This window comes from Lutjanus erythropterus, chromosome 18, assembly GCF_056507025.1.
Source record: "Lutjanus erythropterus isolate fLutEry1 chromosome 18, fLutEry1.hap2, whole genome shotgun sequence".
Taxonomy (NCBI): Eukaryota; Metazoa; Chordata; class Actinopteri; order Lutjaniformes; family Lutjanidae; genus Lutjanus; species Lutjanus erythropterus.
In genome coordinates this window covers 21,207,673-21,227,611 of record NC_139334.1, presented here as the reverse complement: position 1 = coordinate 21,227,611, position 19,939 = coordinate 21,207,673, and the positions used below count along the sequence as shown (strand labels likewise).

General features: G+C 40.1%; 1 protein-coding gene across 1 annotated transcript; it reads left to right on the top strand.

Moving 5' to 3' along the window:
* The first annotated feature begins 3,150 nt into the window (after positions 1-3,150).
* Positions 3,151-13,874, top strand: tmem229b (transmembrane protein 229B). The gene is made up of 2 exons (XM_084742862.1): positions 3,151-3,211; positions 11,379-13,874. Exon 2 carries the CDS (start codon positions 11,432-11,434, stop codon positions 12,017-12,019), a length of 588 nt encoding a protein of 195 aa, XP_084598988.1. The 5' UTR covers positions 3,151-3,211; positions 11,379-11,431; the 3' UTR covers positions 12,020-13,874.
* Positions 13,875-19,939: the final 6,065 nt, after the last annotated feature.

Genomic DNA, 19,939 nt, shown 5'->3' with positions numbered 1-19,939 from the left:
AAGCAGAGGAGGAGAGACTGATGGAAGAAAAGTGTGTCAGAGTTCCTCAAACTTTGTAACACAATGTTAAAAACATAACATGATCTCACCTGTAAAAGTAACGCATGTTGAAATGTCAGCAGTTAGTTGGGATTTTGAGATTTATGAATAGGCATACAGTATATTTTACTTACTTAGCCAAATCCAGTGCTAAAGTTGTCTTAGCTGTTTGCATACCAGGCAGACATGATGTATGGTACTGCGCTTTCCTGTGTCACGGTGAGCCAAGAACAAATTTCCGATCATGTGAAGGCAGATTTATGGACATGAGGTGTGGAGACGAAGGCCCCTTTAAACCCGGCACGGGGATGTATGTCAGACGCTAACACCGGCAGGTATGTGAGAGTTAATCTGGCTGCTCCCTTCACTGGTGATGGGAGGCAGAGTTTTCTCAGCTGAGTGAGACTGAGACAATGATGTCATCCTCCATCGCGATGTTTCACTGTGGACATCGTCATATGTCAGTTTGGTGGAGATTAGCCAGCCCTAATCCTAATCCTGTGCGATATAGCTGAAAAACCTATCATGTTAGTGAAGCTTCATATCGGTCGATATTGATAACCGACTGACTGACAACATGTTGTGCTTTCCAAGTGATGGAAGTGCCTGAGGTGAGAGAATCAGTAAAAATCACAATATTTTTGATCAAGTACCTCAATACTGCTACAATATTGTGGGAATGTACAATGAGATTTCTTGATCAATAATCATCATGCTAAAAGAGTGAGTGATTGTCAAATGATATAATTCTACTGTAATGCAGCCTTTAAATCCAGGAAAAGACAACACTTACCTTATATCATGATATAACAATATCCAAAATGTATCACAATATCTAGTCTCATATTATGATACGATATCTATCTATCTATCTATCTATCTATCTATCTATCTATCTATCTATCTATCTATCTATGTATATATATTGAGCATTTTATTTTATTTTTTTAAATGACCAAATAAAACTTGAAACAGTGTTTTAAAGGTTATAAAATTGCATCAGAGAGCTGAGCGATAAAATAATAAAGCTAAGTTTAATTTATTTGTTATTCTAAAACATGGTGATGTGCCACAAAATGCAAGCTGTAGTCCCTTTATGCCACACAAGAAAAAAAATAGTATATCATGTTATATTTAATCGTATACACAAGAGAAGTATATATCTTGACATAATACTGAAAAATAAATTAAGAAACTGTTCATACTGTAGATGGTTATTAGCACTTGGTGATAACGTATTGTCAAATATTGTCACATTTTTAAAACAAGTATTTTTTATCAGTGATCCAAAGTGGGTGTTAGTATTGTTTTTTTTATGAAACACTTCTTCTTTTGTTATATATTATATATATGTTTACAGTGGATACCAAAGGAGAGACAGAGGAGGCTCCCGGCGAGCTCAAACCAGGGACGTTGTGATTATATGTTCTGCTTCGTAGAGCCACAGGCCACCAGGACGCCCTGAAAACACTTTCTAAATCATTTATACTATTAATATACTCTATTTAAAAACAAATAGTGGTATTTACTCCTTATTTTATCAAGCTGTAACACTTCAGTAAGTTCAGAAATGTATATAATTTAAATGTAACAGCCTTAAATACTTGAATACTGCAATACAGCAATATTTTTCAACCTTACAATAAACAAATTGCAAGATCTCTTGCACATTTCAAGCATTTTGTCAAATTTCTACTGACAGTGACTGAGTACAGTGTCAGGCTGTTACCTGATTTGTTTAATAAATAAAGTTAGTGTCCTGAAGCCAACCCAGTAAATAGGATTGGTGCATCACTAACAGGGATTAGTAACATGACCTTTTTAAAGGTTATGTAATATAAAAAAAACAAAAAAACATCTTCTATACAATGTTTGGGACAAAGAGTTATGGACCTCAGGGAACCTCAGATTTTATTTCATCCAAATCAATAGAGGCTTTTGGATATGAAGCGCTCAGAGTGCCACTCTGTTTACATAGAGTCCTCCTCCCTCGTCCTCCCTCGTCCTCCCCCGTCCTCCCTCCGATCTCCCCCGCCACTCTGCTTGTTTTGTTCAGGCTTTCACCTTGCGGATATAGAAAGGATGCCTACTATAAAGTTATATGAGCCTCCGTTGGCTGTGCAGGCTTTTAGTCTCAGCCCTCGTGGCATCTCTCCAGCTCTGTCAGAAGACGTACTTGTTTGTGATACCCAGATACTTTATGTGTCTCAGGGGAAGCGCTGGATTTAAGGAGGATGGTATGGAAAAAGACGGGAGACGTGTGCTAGTTTGAAACCCTGAAACTGTCTGAGAATGCAGTCAAATGCGATAAGTAGTTATCTGCTTCTTCAGTGTCAAATCCCCTGTCTGTCTCAAGCATGTTAAATAACAAGCATGTTTTTGGAATTGATTTTTTATGATCTTGGAACACGGTTAAAACTTATGTAATGCTTTCTTGAAGATATCTGCTAACCAATCACAAATGTCTTGGGCGACGCTAAGCCCAGGATGCAGCGACGGTGCTGCTGCTGCAAAATAGCATTGAGGGGGAACTTTGTTTTTGCACGTTGGGAGGTGAGCTGTGGCATTAAAATGCCTATGTCTCTGCAAAAGAAAAGGTAACAGCTGTTAGCTTGGTTGCAAGCAGTGTGCATCTGGTCAGTCGTGAGCTTGCTCTATGGGCTGCATGATGCAGGAGTATATGTGGAAGATCCAGGTGATTTTATTTAGACCTGGAAGTCGGCTTCATGCACCACTGAGCAGTTTCGCTTCCAACAACAGGCTCCAACCCCGAACCTGTAGTGCTACTTATCCACCTAGATTTTTTTTGGTGTGAGTTGCAGAGTTTTTGAGAAAGCAACTGAAGTGATGTCTGTGTTTTTTTTAGCGCTTTGAGCACCACAAGCTGAGTACCATTTAGTTCCATTATATTGGAGAAAAGGCAAGCATCTCTATGGCCAATATCTCAAAAACTCTGCAACTCACACCATCTGAGCAACTGAGAAAAATGATTTACGTTAAATTCTAGTAAAATAAAGTTTAGCGTGATGGAATCAGCAAACTTGTCATTCACATTCATTTAACTTTGTTTCACTCTATATTTCTCCCCTGGTCCGTCCACGTCCCCCCCTGAAGAAGCACTGGTCTGAAGACTTTCTCCAGATGCAGACGGAGACACGTGATGCTGTTTAGGGTCGGCTTGCTGTTTCAGGGTTAATTGACCTGTCAGTTTGATTGATCGGGATCCTTTTTTTTTCTGCTGTCTCGGAAAGTTGTCCTGCTTCCTCACTCCCATCCCTCGTCCTGTCCATCTTTCTTCTCTCACCCCCACTTGACACACACCTCTCGTCATTCACTCAATCAGTTGCTAATCATGCACAAAAACGAGCTAATTCGATCAAGATCTATTAATGCTGACTTAGGAAGATGTAAATCTGTCTGACTGCAACAGTCAGCTTTCAGGTTAGCAGCACTGCATTACTGATTAATTTATAGATTTGTATTATTAACAGAAAAAATGTGCAAATCAGAGTTAGAGTGAAACCACGTTAGACTCTTCTTTCTCTGATTTTCTTTAAAAAATTATGACTATACAGTGACTATAACTTTGACCAACTATTTGAACTGTTTATACATGTGTACAGTATGCTGCTTTGTTTAACTACGGTCTGTTGAAAAGCCCAGGAAAGAAAGTAAAAAAAAGAAAAATTAAAAAAATTAAAAGATAAGACAGATGCATGTCGTGTTTTATTCTGAAGAGCAATGGTGTAGGACATCGGAGAAGAGAAAAAAGGAAGAGTGACTGATTCAAAAGCCGCCCCTTTCGCCTCCATTGAGTGACATCCTGTAGGCTGTAACTTTTCAGTGGTGTAACTTGGAAAGTTATGCTTGTCATCATAATAATAGATCATAAGATTGTTTACCACAACTTTGGCAATATCTGCTGCCTTCCCTTCAACACACTGCTCAGCTTGCACCCCCACATGTGTTGGTTCCTGTTTACTGTATTTGTAAAATTTGTTTCCTGTCAAAAATGTTGTCTTCTTTCATGAATTTAGTGAAAATGGTGAAATCATTTGAAACAGTGGGGTCAAATGATTTCACAACAAACTGACAGTGTTTTTTATAACAAATTTTAATTTACATGAGGACACAAATGATTTGTCATCGCCATTTTGCAAAATTTATGACGTTTCAACTCACTTAACAACTCTCGAAAATGAGTAATATTTTTTTGAGGGACTCTGGGGATATTTGTGAGGTTAGTAGTTCAATGGTGAAATCAGTTAAAACAACTTGTGTGTCCACAAACATCTGCTGCTTATCTTGACCGGTAATAGAACCCAAACGCATAACTTACATGACAGTGACCCAAATGGAAATCAGACAGCTGTTTCATGTGCACTTACAGTAGTCAGTCAAGTGGTCAGTCCTTCAGTGTGGCCCAGGACAAACTGCGTTCATACTGCTTAAAGAATGTAGTCACATGCAGCTGAGACCACTTTTAAATGTCGTCTCAGAGATCAGATCTCAGTGCATTGTGGGTGCGTTCACACCTATACTTGTGATCTGATCAACCAAGACGCATGTTAATACCAGGTGTAAACGCTGCCTTTGACTGTTAATTTACTAAAACAATGAACAGATTAGCAGAAAACTTGGTAATTACTCCTTTATCATAAATAATCTAACCGTTTCAGCTCTGTCCTGTCAGCTTGTCATGTATCCTGGGTGGTGCATGTCAGGAAAGTTAGGTACAAAACAGAAATATTAGCCTCAAATCTGCGGGAACAGATGCAGCTACAAGGTCATGTTTCTGGCAGCTGCTGTTTCCGCTGGCGATGAAGCGGTGAGCAGGTCCCCTTGGTCACTGGCACTTAACTGCACTGGATACGGCTGGTTTCTATACGTTACACCGCAGCCTCCCAAAGTGACCTTCGAAAGTCTGCATAGGCCGGGATCTGTGCCACAGCCGGAGCGCTACAGTACATGAAGAGGGATTATGTCATGATGAGAGGTCAGCATCGGGTTTTGTTTCTGATTTAATCACGGTGTCAGAGTTCACAGCTGTCAGCATGCTGTCAGCACAGTGAAGTCACCTCTTTGTTTCCTGTTTTTTTGTTTTTTTTTTGTTTTAATTCAACCTTGGCTGACCTCCCGTATCGGTGTGCTTTCTCTTCACGCTCGTCTTTGTTTACCTGCAGTCAGAGAGTGTCTAACTGACAGACCTGTCAGCCTTGTTTTCAGCCCTCAGTCCAAAGCTTGTTATCACACACTCCTTCTCTCTATCTTTCTTCTTCTGTTTCATTTATAAAAGCACACACTCAGCTGGTGTCTTCCCTCGGCGTCCTCAGACAAACCTGCGGCACTCCGTGGTTACACATCCCTCCCTTTCAGTTCAGACAACCCCCTACCTGCGCCGTGTCTCCCCGTGGTCATCGGGAGGTTTACAAAGCAGGCAACTCCATCACATTTGCCATTCTGATCAACATCACACTGTGATGTCCCGTCGCGGGGTTCAATAGAGTGCAATGGCGAAGCAGGTCGCCGCAGCGAGAGCTGGCAGGAACCTTGCCGATCAATACTTCGGCCCGATGGGAGAGCTGGTGGGGCGGTGGGTTGGTGGGCGATATCCCACGACAGCTGCAACAACAACAACAGCAGCAGAATCAAATAGCGCCCAGTGTGTGAACTGTGTCATGCTGAGGCAACAAGTCAATATATATTCCTAAATTCACACACAGAGAGGGTGAGTGGGGGCGTCCTGGCAGCTCAGGCCTTTAAGATGCTGAACATAAAATCACAGCAGCCTGGTTTGAGGGACTTTGGTTGCATGTAGCCCAATCCTGGATCCCTCCGAGAGCTACTTGCTGTCTATCAAATAAAAGCAAAAGTGCTTAAAAAAGAGCAGCAAAAAGGTCATGTAACAGTTTATCTGGAGTGCCTGATATCAACACTCAACTTAATGACTTTTGTAGTCAAGTCAGGACTAACGAGAATAACCGCCTCGCAGTTGCATCACTCTGACAACCAGCCAAGTTGCAGTTTACATCCTTGTCTGCCCAGACTCATGTAATAGATGTAGTGAAGACTTTGAAGGAATTAAATAACAAGTGTCTTTTTGGTCAAATTTAAGTTATAACTATATTAACATGTGTGATTCCAGTGAATAATGTCCAGTGAGAAACATGCTGTCTTCACTTAGAGACCATTTTTACAGAAAAGTACAGAGGACTGATGGAGAGCTGAACATTACGATGTGACACCATCATTGTGTCCTATTAGGCATTTTTGTCTAATTTTGTTGTAATTAGTGTATGAATTCTTGGGTTATGGCCAGGTTTTGTGAGGTCACTGTGACCTTTGACCTTCAAATACCAATCATTTGTGTCAAATTTGCCCATATGGCGTGAATGCGCCAATGACCAATCTTAAATCCTGCTCCTTCTCACGTTGTGCTCCAAAAACAGTTGAGCATGCATGGTGTCCAGCAAAACCTCGGTCAGTGTTCTCATTTCCTGTTTCCTGTACTTACAATTTATGTGTTCAGCTCGTCCACGTTGAAAACAAAACCAGGTTTTGAAGCCGGTTAAAAGATGTTGCTGAGGGACCTGTAAAAGCAACATATACTGTATAAAGTCACATCTTATGTTAGCTAATTTTGGGAAAACACTTGCTAACTGACAGTTAATGATTTATGTAAATTAGCTAGCTAATTGGCTCACACTTTGCTACGGAGATTAACACTAGCTAATCTAAGTAAAGGAAACAGGAAAGCAGAAAGTTGACTGAGCCAGGCGCCAAGCTGGTGCAACCGTTATTGGAGCACAGAGAAGAAAGGTGCGGGACTTCAAATAGGTCAGTTAGTCTCATCATGGAAGTGATTATCACACTTAGTTGGCAGTTGTGCTAACCATTTAGCAACGATAACCCCAGCTGATAAAATCTGCCAACTGCCTGTGTTTAAGCTGTAGGATCAGATTTCAAACTTGATTCATTTCTGTAGCAAAGAGGATGTTCCTCTTTGGTTTCAACTTCCCTGTGCTCACTTTATTAAGAGTAAATGTGTTCGAAGTGGCCATTCATTCATTCACTGTTATCATCTGCCTTTGGAAGAGTCTCAGGAACCTGTTCGCTCAGTCACAAAACACTCTCTTCCTGTTTCGTGACATAAACAAATCTGTCTTTGCACAGTAAACAATCTGAGGGATTTCTAGTGTAATCTGACCGGTTGTGTTGACAATATAAAATGCATTATAAAGACCTGGGGAGGCTGCCAAACTTCTTAGGCAGTCATTATGATAATCCTGATGTCTCTGATATAGAGACAAGAAGAACTGAAGACTGATTTATGGCTATTGAACCAAAACAAAAACCTTTACACACTGAGAACATGGACAGGTGTGTAGGAGAAAAAGAAACCCCTCCACGCTTTGTCAATACTTCCAGTGAGAAATGATTTCTTGCTACATGAAGCGACTAAAATGTCAAGTTGACCTAGTTTTACCTCTCCTGAAATAGCCATTCACCATGTATGCAACAGATGAAAAGACTAACATCCAGAAGCGCTGAACACGTATTTACAAATTTGGTGAAATGCTGATTTTCAGCAGCATTCTTTTGAAATCTCTCCCTCTCCCTTTGTGTGTATCTATAGGTTGTTTGGCAGGAGGTTGAGTGTAACATGGCTGAATATTGTATTCCAAATTTTTCATCATTAGCAGCTTTAGTGGGCATGTGAGTGCTGAACAAATGGTGTCTGTGCAGGCGAACGGAAAGAGAGCGGGGGGAATTGAATTGTGAAAAAGGGAGAGGAAAGTGGATGGGGAGAATGAAGACATGTGATCCTCGGGTGAAAGATGGAGAGATGGAGGGGGGATAATAACACCTGAGAGAGTGCTTGGATCTGTCACCATACTGCTTTGATACAGACAAAAGATTATTTAGTTGAAAAAAATATTTCAACGTTTTGGTAAATATGCGTTTGCTTTCTTTCTGCAAGTTTCCACTAATCGTGTCACATATAGCACTCACAAGTTTAGTAAAAAAAAATTGCAATATGACTTTTTTACCAAATCACATGGCCTTAGTGTGTGTGTGTGATGTGTGCCAAATCTGTGTGTGTATGTACGGATCTGGAGTCAGTTTGGTATGATTTTGGGATGAATAAATTATTTTATTTGCGTAAAGGTAATTTGCATGCAGAATAAGCAGGCCCAGTTCTGCAAGAACAACAGGGATCTGGCAACCTTACAAATGAACACTACCTCACAACTTTCACAGTGCTGACTAGAAAATGTAGTTCAGTGTGCTCCTCACACTCCTGAGCCTTTTTAGTCCACCGTCTCCCTCAAAGCCTGAATTTACTCCCAAATGGAAGCAAACACAGACAGCTGCAGACAAGTCGTAAGAAAAGTAGTAAAACAGTGATATTGTACCAGATTATGAATGTAAGATATCACATGCCTTTGAATGTATTTGTACATGATAATAATGAAAGATAGTGACAGTGAAAGTAATATTGCACAATGTATTAAAACATACCGTTAAACATTATAGAATGAAATAAATGTCATTGCACATGTAGCCCATGATACTGAATATAGCACATGATAAAGAACATTATATAGCCCCTGATACTGAAAAGTAGTGTTGCACACAGTTTTAAAAATTGTATATGAAACATAAAAGAAAATACAGTTGCACATTATGATTGTACTTGATATTAAAACATGCCATTTAATGTGATAGAAGCCTCATATTGCACATGACAGTGCCCATTATATTGCAAATAATATTGAAAAATAATATTGAGGTTGAAAGTAAGTGACCTCACCATGCTGACTAGTGTGGTGGAGACATGGGGACAATAGGTGTCCCCTGTATTCAACATCATTTTGCGTTGTCTCTTGCTTTCGAAAGCGAAATGAACTGAAACTGACGTCCCAAAGTTGTGATGTCACTGGGTTTTTTTTTAAACAAATGTAATATATATCGTGTTAATTAGTTAGCTTTAGAGGTGCTACCAGGTGGATGTTGTTACCTTCCAACAGAGCCAAGCCAGTTGTTTCTCTGTTTCCAGTGTTTATGCTAAGCTAAGCTAACTCAACTTAGAACACATCTACCTCAGCAAGAATGCAAATAAAATGTTGAACTATTCCTTTAAACTTTCTTGTATTGATGATTATGTGATGGAAGTTTTTCAAGACAAAGATGCAGAGAAAAGTCAATTTAGCATCCGTTACTATAATAGGCAACTACTTCTAGATGTCCTGATGTGTTAGAACCATTTTAGTACATCTGGTTCTCCTCACAGGTTAAGGCATTATGCTCAGAACCTTTGGCAGAACACTGTGTGACGCAGGCCTTCTTGAATGGATGAGAAGTGAGGGAGAGTTTCCCAGGCAGGCAGTGAAAAGATGGTAGCCTATAAAGGGTTTAGGGAGGTCAGTTGGTCCATCGCTGTGGCCCAGTTCCTCACATGAAACCCTTGTTCCTTGTTTGGGAGAAATGTGCTAATCCCCATGGGCCCACTCTGGGTCCCAGCCAGCCTTTGAAGACAAAAAGAGCCAAAAAATCGGCTTTTGTTCTTCAAACAAGCTTTTGTACTCCTAACCTCTCTGTGAGCTCGTATTTTACAGAGCGGTTATGATCCATTGTATAATGGTTGCTGTTATGACACAGTTTCCTCTGGAGGCATTGTATAGTAGAAGATATATACTCAGTGGTCCTCTCAGCTATGTGGTCTTTGAACTCCTCGCTATGATGCTGTTTGCCTTCTGTGTTTTTTATTAGACATGCGGTGTGATAAATAGAGTAGAGGAAGGATCCAACCCTGCGTGGGCCTCCTGACACCTGATACCAAAGCCTGTGTGCGTCAAGCTACGGGATTTGGAAAAAGAGCACATGATGTAGGCAGTCAGATGATAAAGCTATACCTTACATAAGAAACCCCCTCAGTCAGTCAGTAAATAGCATCGACTGAGGGGAGCCTGTAGAGCTGAAGAGCTCTGTAGCCCTGCCGGATCCAATTTCATCTTCCTGATGTCAACCAAGTGTTTCATTCCCTTGTCCTTAATTGAACTTCAGCTTTAGAGCCAGTTGCAATTAAAGTTGTAATCCTAAAGATTTCAGCCCTCATTGATCTGGAAACACCCGTCGTTACTGGTATTAACACCAAGTTAATACTGGAGCAGCAAAATTGTCGGAAATGCAACAGGAGACCAACTGGTGCGTCTCGTGGTAGAAAATTAATGAGGAGGTGGTGGCAAGCGCGAACCCAGCTAAAAAACAAAACAAAACATAAATATCCATTTAAGTGTTTGCTATATTTTCAATATTTTCACCGTTTTACCTCGCTATCAGACAGCCTTTTGCAACAGGAAACTACCGTTATGTAAGCCAAACATCACTCTCTCCAAACCTACCAGACTCCATTGGCAAAAATGGTAATTTAACCTCGCAGAACACAGGAGTTGCTCAGCGTCTGCTGTCTCAATCGGTTAGTTTTTTTTGTGTTATTGTGTGACTTTGTGGAAAATAAACTAACCTTTTAAAACACTAAAGTCATACAATAATATGAACTTTGTCAGAAATGCAACAGAAGAGCAACTGGTATATCTGAAATGTGTATGTGAACTTCTGGACTTGTGTTTCACAACTCAAACTTGTCACTACGACCTCTATACCATCTTAACATGAGGTGGTTCCAGACTGTTAAGTCCTAAAGATTAGAAAGACCTTGGGGTGCATCAGCTTCTTGAGATATGCTTATTTTATGCGCTGGTTCCGGCTGTTCAGAGCAAAAGACTAAAAAAAAAAGACTTTTTCTTGACCATATCTTGCCTAATGGAAGTGTTTTGGTCAAGCAAAGCCACATGAAGTCACTCACTGCTCCTGGCGCCAGCACTAATTAAATACATTCATTAAGACACCAGAGGCTGATCGGAGTATTCATCAAAATGTAGACTGACCTGAGAGAACAATTTTAGTCATCATATCTGTTTACAGTGCAGCCAAACAAGCTCATGTTGTTTTAATAACGAAGTCAAACAATAATCTGCTTCTTTCCATTATGTCCTCCTGAGCAACCGTGATGATTTCATGCTGAGCACAGTACAAGTAGTTTTCCACACAACAGCAGGACACAATATAAGGAGTTGGTTACTTGCTGGGAAGTTGGAGGTGTGCAGAGTGTCGCCTACAGCTTTTTCACAAACAGCTCATTGTAGCTCCCTGCAATATTTGAAGGTCCAATGTGATCAATTCATGTCTATTGTTTTATTTTTAATTGATATACATTGTCAAGTGTAGCTGTTACATCACTTTTTTACACTTTTCTTTCTCTCCTTTCCCCTCAGACCTGAGATCTCATCAGAACAACCAGAAGATTTACGTGAAACCAAGAAGAAGGATGGTGACCTTGGAAACCCCCGAGACTCCTGTGCCTCTGACGGCGCTGTCACGCTGGTACCTCTACGCCATCCATGGCTATTTCTGCGAGGTCATGTTCACCGCCGCCTGGGAGTTCGTGGTCAACTGCAACTGGAAGTTCCCTGGCGTCACCAGTGTGTGGGCGCTCTTCATCTATGGCACCTGCATCCTCATCGTGGAGCGAATGTACCTGAAGCTGCGCGGCCGCTGCCCCGTGCTGCTGCGCTGCATCATCTACACTTTATGGACGTACCTGTGGGAGTTCGGCACGGGGCTGCTGCTGCGCCAGTTCAACGCCTGCCCCTGGGACTACTCCGAGTTCCGCTACAACTTCATGGGACTGATCACGGCAGAGTACGCTGTGCCCTGGTTCTGCGCCTCCTTCATCGTGGAGCGCCTGGTCATCCGCAAGACTCTGCGGCTGCGCTTCCACGAGGGGCCTGAGGACGGGTGGTCGAACCATCGGTCGGATGCCGGGGGCGGAGGAGGGACTGTGGGGGGTGGGAGGAGGCGAGAGAGGAGCAGAGGGATGAGAAATGATGCTAACGGTTACCTGAAAGTAGAATGAATGAAGGATAGACACAATCTGAAACCAGCCCAACCGCCCTGCTACACCTCTTCTACCCTCCTCAGCCACTTTTCATAAGCATTCGTCCCCGGCAACCATACGGGGAGACGACAAACAGACAGCTGTGTAGACTGGGCTGGTGTGCAGAGGTGTGCAGAGTATCAGAACAGCCAGAAAACAAAACTTAACTGGGGCTTCAAACGCCCGAAAATCACTCACTGTGCTCTCTACTGTCAACAGAGGCACAATAACTCCATGCTGCTGTGTTCGCTGCATCTCATAACACACCCACCCATCTCCATGTGGGGTTGACCTTTAGGAGATCAGGTTATCTCCTGTCCCAGAGACTGCAAAGAACTCGGGATAAATAAAAAAAAATACTGTTGCAAAAATTAGTGTTATCATCCTGCGAAGGAACAATTTGAAGAACAATATTTCTGTTTTTCAGGGACATATCAGTCTATCTGAGAGCAGAATGCTTGCTGCATAGAAGTCATAATAAAAAGTAGCTACAGCTGTAACATGTCCTTTTTAAAATGTACATATTGTCCTTTAGTATTACTCAAAGTACTGTAGTAATGTAGCTACAAGAAGCTCTTTAAGAACATACTGTCCACCCTGAGGCAATGCTCCATGTGTCAGCCTACATCATAAAGAATGTTTAGTGAATACCCACAATGCCTGGAAAAAAATGCATGAAAAAAAAGTTGTCTTCCAATAATATATACGTTTTTACAGAGCTCATTCAGCAGTCATACTGCACCGTCCCTCTAGTCAGTCTGCTGCTTGTGTGTGAAGGACGACAGGCAGTAGAACCGGTCGACCAGTTATCACGATCGGTTCCCGGCATGTTGAAGTGTCCTTGAGCAAGACACAGAACCCCAAACTGCTCCTGGTGAGCAGCTCATGGCCTTGCATGGCAGCTTCTCCGCCATTGCTGTATGAATGGGCGTGTGTGTGTGTGTGTGTGTGTGTGTGTGTGTGTGTGTAGGCTAATGTGATGCATTTTAAGGTGCAGTCCATTTACAACAATAGCAGGGGTGCTTCTCTGTTGATGGTAATGATTATGAGTCATAAGCTCAGCATAAAGCACCAGATGTCTTGGTAATTTCCATTGTATGGTTTTCTAGGAAACCTTTTTTATGATTCACTGTGTTTGTGTCATTTTTGTGTGCTTTAAAGGGATAGTTAGGACAGTTTGGTGTTTTAAAGAGTTAGTTGAAGTCTCACAATAAAACAAACAAACAAATTCAGGGAGCAGCAGACCAGAAACCCCCGAGTTCTGCAAGGTAAAAGTACTGATTTTACAAATGGAGTTTGGTGGAGCGATACAGAACCATATTTGGCTTATTTAATGACAGTTTCTTGTTGGAAAATACTGTCTGACAACAAGATAAAAGCGGTGGAAATATTCAAAATATAACCTACCCTTCAACTGATGTCGATTATTTTTGATGGACCTTTTTAGTGGCTAAAACGCCTCTCTGCTGCTGACCCTCCACAGCAGTTCACTCTTCAGCATCTGTGCTGGTACTCCTCTCTGCTTCTTCAAATACTCTAACTATGGATAAGTACCTCATACACCTCACTTCAAAAATCCAAACTATCCCTTTAATGTTGTCTTAGATCTGCCAGGGTCACATTACCCTAATTTATTAATACTCATTCTTTGAAAATCAATAGCAACTTCTGTCAAATCATACATTTTACCTGTGAGTTATTGTTTCGTTTTTTCCTCATGGCTGCTGCCACGTGATCAAAAAAGTGTTTGTTCATTGATAAAAAACTGCTGAATTTCCTTTTACACTGTAAGTGTGACCACAATAATCAGTTTTTAGCAACTGAAAACGTGTCATGTTAGCAAGTTTTGCTCATCAGAGCATGTTGTTGTTGGTTGTTGGGTTTTCAACCCATTTTCATGACACTTCTCCTGATTTACATCACAGTTCATTTGACGAGCGTGTGAAGTGAAGAGCAGGAAATGTGCAGCAGATTGTGGTAACTACTCATTTAATAGGGATGCACAATAATATCAGCACGCCAGGCTTTAAAATGAAATATCGTATTGGCCTGAAATGAGTACTTCCGACAATATAACAGGACAGTTCTGTGATTTCTCACTGTTCGTCGTGGAAGGAGGAGCCAAATGTCATTCCTTCAAAACTATAAATGCTCAAGAGCCGTCATCCTGATCATTACGGCAGATTTATCAAGAACAAAGAAAAGCTGGCACCAACGAAAAAAGCCTGTCAGCTGTAGTTTTCCTATGACGGGTTCACACACCAGCCGTGTGTAGTCCGGTTTAACCAAACCCTTTGTTTGGGTCGGTGTCAACACCAGTTTCAAACTCTGGTCCGGACCAAACAGCCGCTCTCTGGTCCGCTCTCTGGTCCGCTCTCTGGTCCGCTCTCTGGTCCGCTCTCTGGTCCGCTCTCTGGTCCGCTCTCTGGTCCGCTCTCTGGTGGTCTTGCACTGCTGTCAAGTGACCTCTGGAACATTTGAATGGTGTCCACACCATTCAAACCAATCACGAAAGTGTATCATTGTATGTGGCATTTCATTTGTTAAAAAACGTTTTCTCTTCCTGCTTTGGTGAACTTGCGGTGTGACTGGCAGGACACAACCCTGGATTCACAACGATAATAATAATAATTCCACTACAGGAGAAATCAATGTTTTCTGCAATTAGGTGGAAAATACGTGCATGTATTGGTCGTTTATCGCTTAATATTAGCTGAAAAATAGCAGCACTAACTTTGGCAAAAAAATATTTTGCATCCCTATTAATTATGAAGTTGCTGCTCATTACTTACCAACATTAATGATCTGTGAGTCATAATTGATTTGGTTATCTTGGTGAATAATGACCTCTGTGGTGTTTTACTGGACTTTGGCTGTGTTTCCACTGCAGGAACTTTCCCCAGTGTGGAGGAACCTTTCGAGGGGACTAAATTAAGTTCCAGGGACATTATATTAACCCCCAATAAGGCCCTGCTCGGGAGATAGTCCTGTCCAAAAGTACAGAAACTTCGGGGTGGATCTTGCAGTGCTGAAGTTTGTGATTGGTCAAATACTCACAGCATTTTATTTCATCACTGTAAAAACAAGAAAACTCAAAATCTTACTACAATAGCTTTTTCAGTTTTGAGTCTAGCTAAAACTCATAAGTTTTGAAAAAGTTTTTGAACAACTAGTTTTTTGTTGAGATGATTTACTTTTTGTCTTTAGATAAACTTCTAAAAACTCAAACTCTTTCAGTTTTATTGGTGGAGTACTAGCAGCATTTTATTTCATTTTATTTTATTTATTCAGAAGAAAGCATATGACAGATGGACCTTTCATTGTTCTCCAGTCTTTAGACCTCAGACAACAATGGGCTGAACAAGCCTTTTAGCTCTTTGAAAACTGGTTCCTGGGACTAAATGTTCTGGACACTTTGGATGGCAACACAGCTTGAGGCTCGGGGGTTAGTGCTATCCAAAAATAAAAGAACTTTGGGGGTGGGGTTTGCAGTGATGAACATTTCTAATTGGTCGAGTATTCATAGCATTTTATTTCAAGAAAGTATACAATGAAGAAAGCATATGACAAATGGACCTGTCTTTGTTTTCACAGACAATAGTGGGCTTATTGGTCCTTTTAGTTCCTTGAAAAGTAGTTTTTGGGACTAAAAGTTCTGGAAACCTGGGGTGAAAACATGTTTTTTACACTCACATATGAGACAGGCTGAAATCCACAGGTTTATCTCTAATATAAACTGGTCTAAAATACTCAAAACAAATAGTATTAAATTAAACATAGGTAGTGAAAAACATTAATCAGTGTTTCCCAAGGCCCAAGACATCCTCAAATGTCTTGTTTTTTCCCCACAACCCAAACACATTAAAATTTAAGAAGCAGAAAAACAATTGATGGTTGCAGCTCTAGTCTTAACTTCACACCACTCATGTCTTACATGGCATCCTCCGAACATCTGGTACTCCAAGCAGGTGAAAACTCAGAGTAACGCTTATATCCTCTGCTGTTGTTATGCTCCATGTGCATCATGTGACTTTCTCTACTCTGGAAGTAGAAAGATGAAGCACTGCACTCTCAACCTTCATGCATTACAGGAGCTGGCCGTAATGTTTTCCAGCCTGAGTCGGTGGATCTGGTGCTACTGGGTCAACAAGCATAAAACAGGTCGGACAACTGAAACATGAAATGGAAACCTGATCGCTGAAAAGTATTGCTCAGGAGGACCATTTATGTTGTAGACTCAATCACAATGCTTGTGCTGACAATAGTTGAATTCCCATTTTATCTGATGATAGAAAAAAATGCAAGAAGAAAAAAAAAAAAAAAAAAGAGAGATCCAAATCTGTGTTTCCATGACACTACTGGACTAAAAGTGTGACCTTCATCATTGTGGCTGCAATGGCGTGCAGTGTTTTCGCCTCACTGTCTCCCTGCAAGTCCAGAGGGGGGGCTGATGGCAGGAAGCTGCTCCACATGGCAGATGAATTGCTGCCACCTAGTGGATAATTTGAAAACTGCGACTAGAAAACAAATGTTCTATTAAGCACAGACAAGAAAAAACAAGAAGATCAAGAACCCTTAAGGATTAACAACAGAAGGATATCACTTTTTTTTTATTTGAATGTAATTTTTTGGTATGCATATGTTTTAATTCTTACATGAATCAACAAGCTTAAAAGCAATAGAGGCTTCTGACCCAGCAATGATTAATTATCCAGCTCAAGGCCGTTAATCTTTTATCTCTTTAAAAATCTACTAAACTACATTATGAGAACTGGTATGCAGCTAATGTTTTATCCAATCCTACTGCTTTTAATGAGACAAATCACAGGAACATGCAAAAATTAAGTGTATTTGTTCTCTGCAATATGTGAGAGAAGGAGGTGAGTGTGTATAGTGTGTGTTACAGGGACGCCTTCTCTGTATGTGTATGTGCATGTAAAGTATGTTAAAACGGAACTGATTCTCTGGTATTTTTACCTTGAGGCTGCATGTCCAAAAGTTTTCAATTTCTCCTCCAAACTGGTTTTATCCAAGTGATTATTAGCCCCATGTACTGTAATGTTTTTTTTTGTTTGTTTTTTGTTTTTTAATTAAAATGTACATGTTTTTAGTGAAATGACTGTACTGTATATCACTCACTTTGATTATGTTCCATGTATGATTTATCAAATTTAACACTTTAAATTAAATGTATTTATTTGATCATAAAATCTGTGTGTGTTGGAAGCCATTTTCACTTCTGTCTGCTCACAACACATAACCTTACATGCATAGATTGTTGAAAAATGACTCTGCTAATCTGTTATGTATTTATTTATGTATTTGATTTTTTTGTGATGAAAATATCAACATTTTTAGAATTAGGGAATAGCAGCATGGTTCTAGGGATGGTAATGTCACTCAGAAAAAAAAAAGTTGCTTAAACCAAACAATATCAAATGCATCTTCCCCCTAAGTCACAGCATTACCTAGTTTATGAAACATAGATGTAAAGATCTACATATTAAAAACATATACTTGAATATTAGACAACTCATAAAAATAATCTGTTATATGTAAGATCTTTATTTGATAGCATATTGATTCAATTTCACTTGATCAATCAAATTATTATTGACTCATTAATTTATCATCAAACTTGTCATTTAGTTCCATCATCTCATCAAAAATTCAGTTTGTCTAATAGTTTGATTTATGATCAAATACCTGCAAAACTAATGGCATAACCATCAACTTCACTTCATTAGCAAATGTTAGCATTCAAATACACTCATCTCAGACAGAGAATGTGGTTCAGATTATGTCTGCTGAGCATCAGCACCATGGTTAGCATGGCTGTTGACTCTTGTGTGTGTTTTTTTTCCTTTACTTTTTAAGAGTAAAGCAAGTTCATTACCACTTACTGATTATTATAAATGACTTCTGGGGCGTTTATTCTTTTATTTTCTTGAATTTCTTAATAGGACAGCTGAATATATGTCAGGAAAGGGGGAGAAAGAATAGGGGAATGACATGCAGCAAAGAGCCGCAGGCGGGACTCGAACCCGCGGCCGCTGCAGAGAGTTTACAGCGTCACATGTTACATTGTGTAATACATTGTAACATTAGGAAAATTTTACATTTGACACATCTGTGTGTTACCCATAGTTTTGGTGACAGACCAAACCCTTTTTCCTTAAAACGCTGCAAAACATAAAAAAAAAAAAACAAAAAACAAAAAAAAAAACATTTTTTAACAGGTTTCCCAAGTTGCTCCTCTGTATCAGAATGAAAACAAAGATGGCTGCCTTCCGGTTAACTTAATAGTAAGGTGCAAGTTTGGACGGACAGAATATTTTATCATCCAGATGATAAAAACAGGCTTCGAAGATGCTGGAAAACTGTCAGAACAGCGGTAAGTTTTCTTTAAGCGATCACCTGTAAACCACAAACGGTCCAGATGTTACTTTACTTTACAGCTAGCTAACATTAGCTTTCTAGCTAATATCTGTAGCTGTGGATGAACTGTTGCTGCTTGACTGCCCTAATTTAGTAATTTAGAGAATACTCTGTTAATAACTATATATTTACTGTTTTCATCGGTTTGTTTGTCTGAACGTTACCGTCACAGTGCACTATGGAACAGCCTATAAGGATGAATATTTTAAAGAGTGTCAGCATATTTTACAGGCAACTTTACATCATCAATCTACCAAACAAAACGGTCAAAACCCTCTTCAGAAAAACACAGTGAGTCACATTTCAGTGACATTCAGTATGTTGCCACCATTTGTTGTGTTGCTGCCATCTTTGGCTCACTGCTTATGAGTTAAAAAAAAGTTTTCAATACATTTTACACAGTATTTTATATTGATTGAACAGTTTGTAAACTAAATACACAAACCTGTAAATGTTATGGTGGGAATCCATAAGGGTACTACAAGGCAACATTTACATTTTAACAGTTTTCCATGGCTTAGTTATCAAATAAAGTACGTTTAACAATTAAAAGGGAAACTTTACACATCTATTAATGTGAATGTAATTTTTTTCAAATTGTGAAATGGCAGAAAAAGATGTTTTCAGACTATTTTTGTGGTGAGAGATGATGGAGCTGAACCATGTGAGGAGGGCTGCAAAAAAGGGATTCAGCATGATCACCACAGTCATATGACAAATTAAAACACTATTAGTTTCCTTAGGGTCCTTCCTCTTTTTTTTTTTTAAGTATTGTTCACTCACAGTGACAAAGTTGCTGATACAAGCTTGACATGCTGATGTCTATAAGTCACATTGACTAATCCACAGCTGATACTTTTTGTTATATAGCAGCTCTTGTAGCAGTATTATAGGCCATTTTGGTGTTAAGTGGAGAGTTAATACCAAATTCTACCACTAGATGGTGGTAGGTTACTCAGCTGCCCTCAAATAGAACATGATAGGACTTCATGAATGAGAGCGGCTTGCAAGAGAGTGAGTTTTCCACATCACACTCCTGCAAATGTTACTCAAGATAATCCACAGACCTTGTAATGAGCAGTGTCATGTGGGAACTACTTTCTTTCTAGTAAAAAACAAAGTAGATTCTACTGCAGAAAGAAAGTAGTTCCTATGTGAAACCGCTCAGAGCAAGGTCTGTGGATTATATGGCGTGAGCAAGCCATGATTTTTGGAAAGAGACACGATGACAGGTGATTGCACTTCAAAAGTATTTTGGGGGCTTTAAACACGACAAGCTGAGTGCCATTATTAGTACCATTTAGTCTCACTGCATTGAAGAGAAGGCAGACATGTCTATGGCCAAAACTCACACCAGAACTACAGGCCAGAGGAGAAATATGTATTTTTGATTTGGGGATGAACTGTCCTACAAAGTAAGTCAAAGTAAGTCTTGAACTGCTTAGGAATATTCACCTAACT

What these genes read in the sequence shown, in the direction of transcription:
- tmem229b (XM_084742862.1), top strand. Translation starts at nt 11,432, where the DNA reads ATGGTGACCTTGGAAACCCCCGAGACTCCTGTGCCTCTGACGGCGCTG.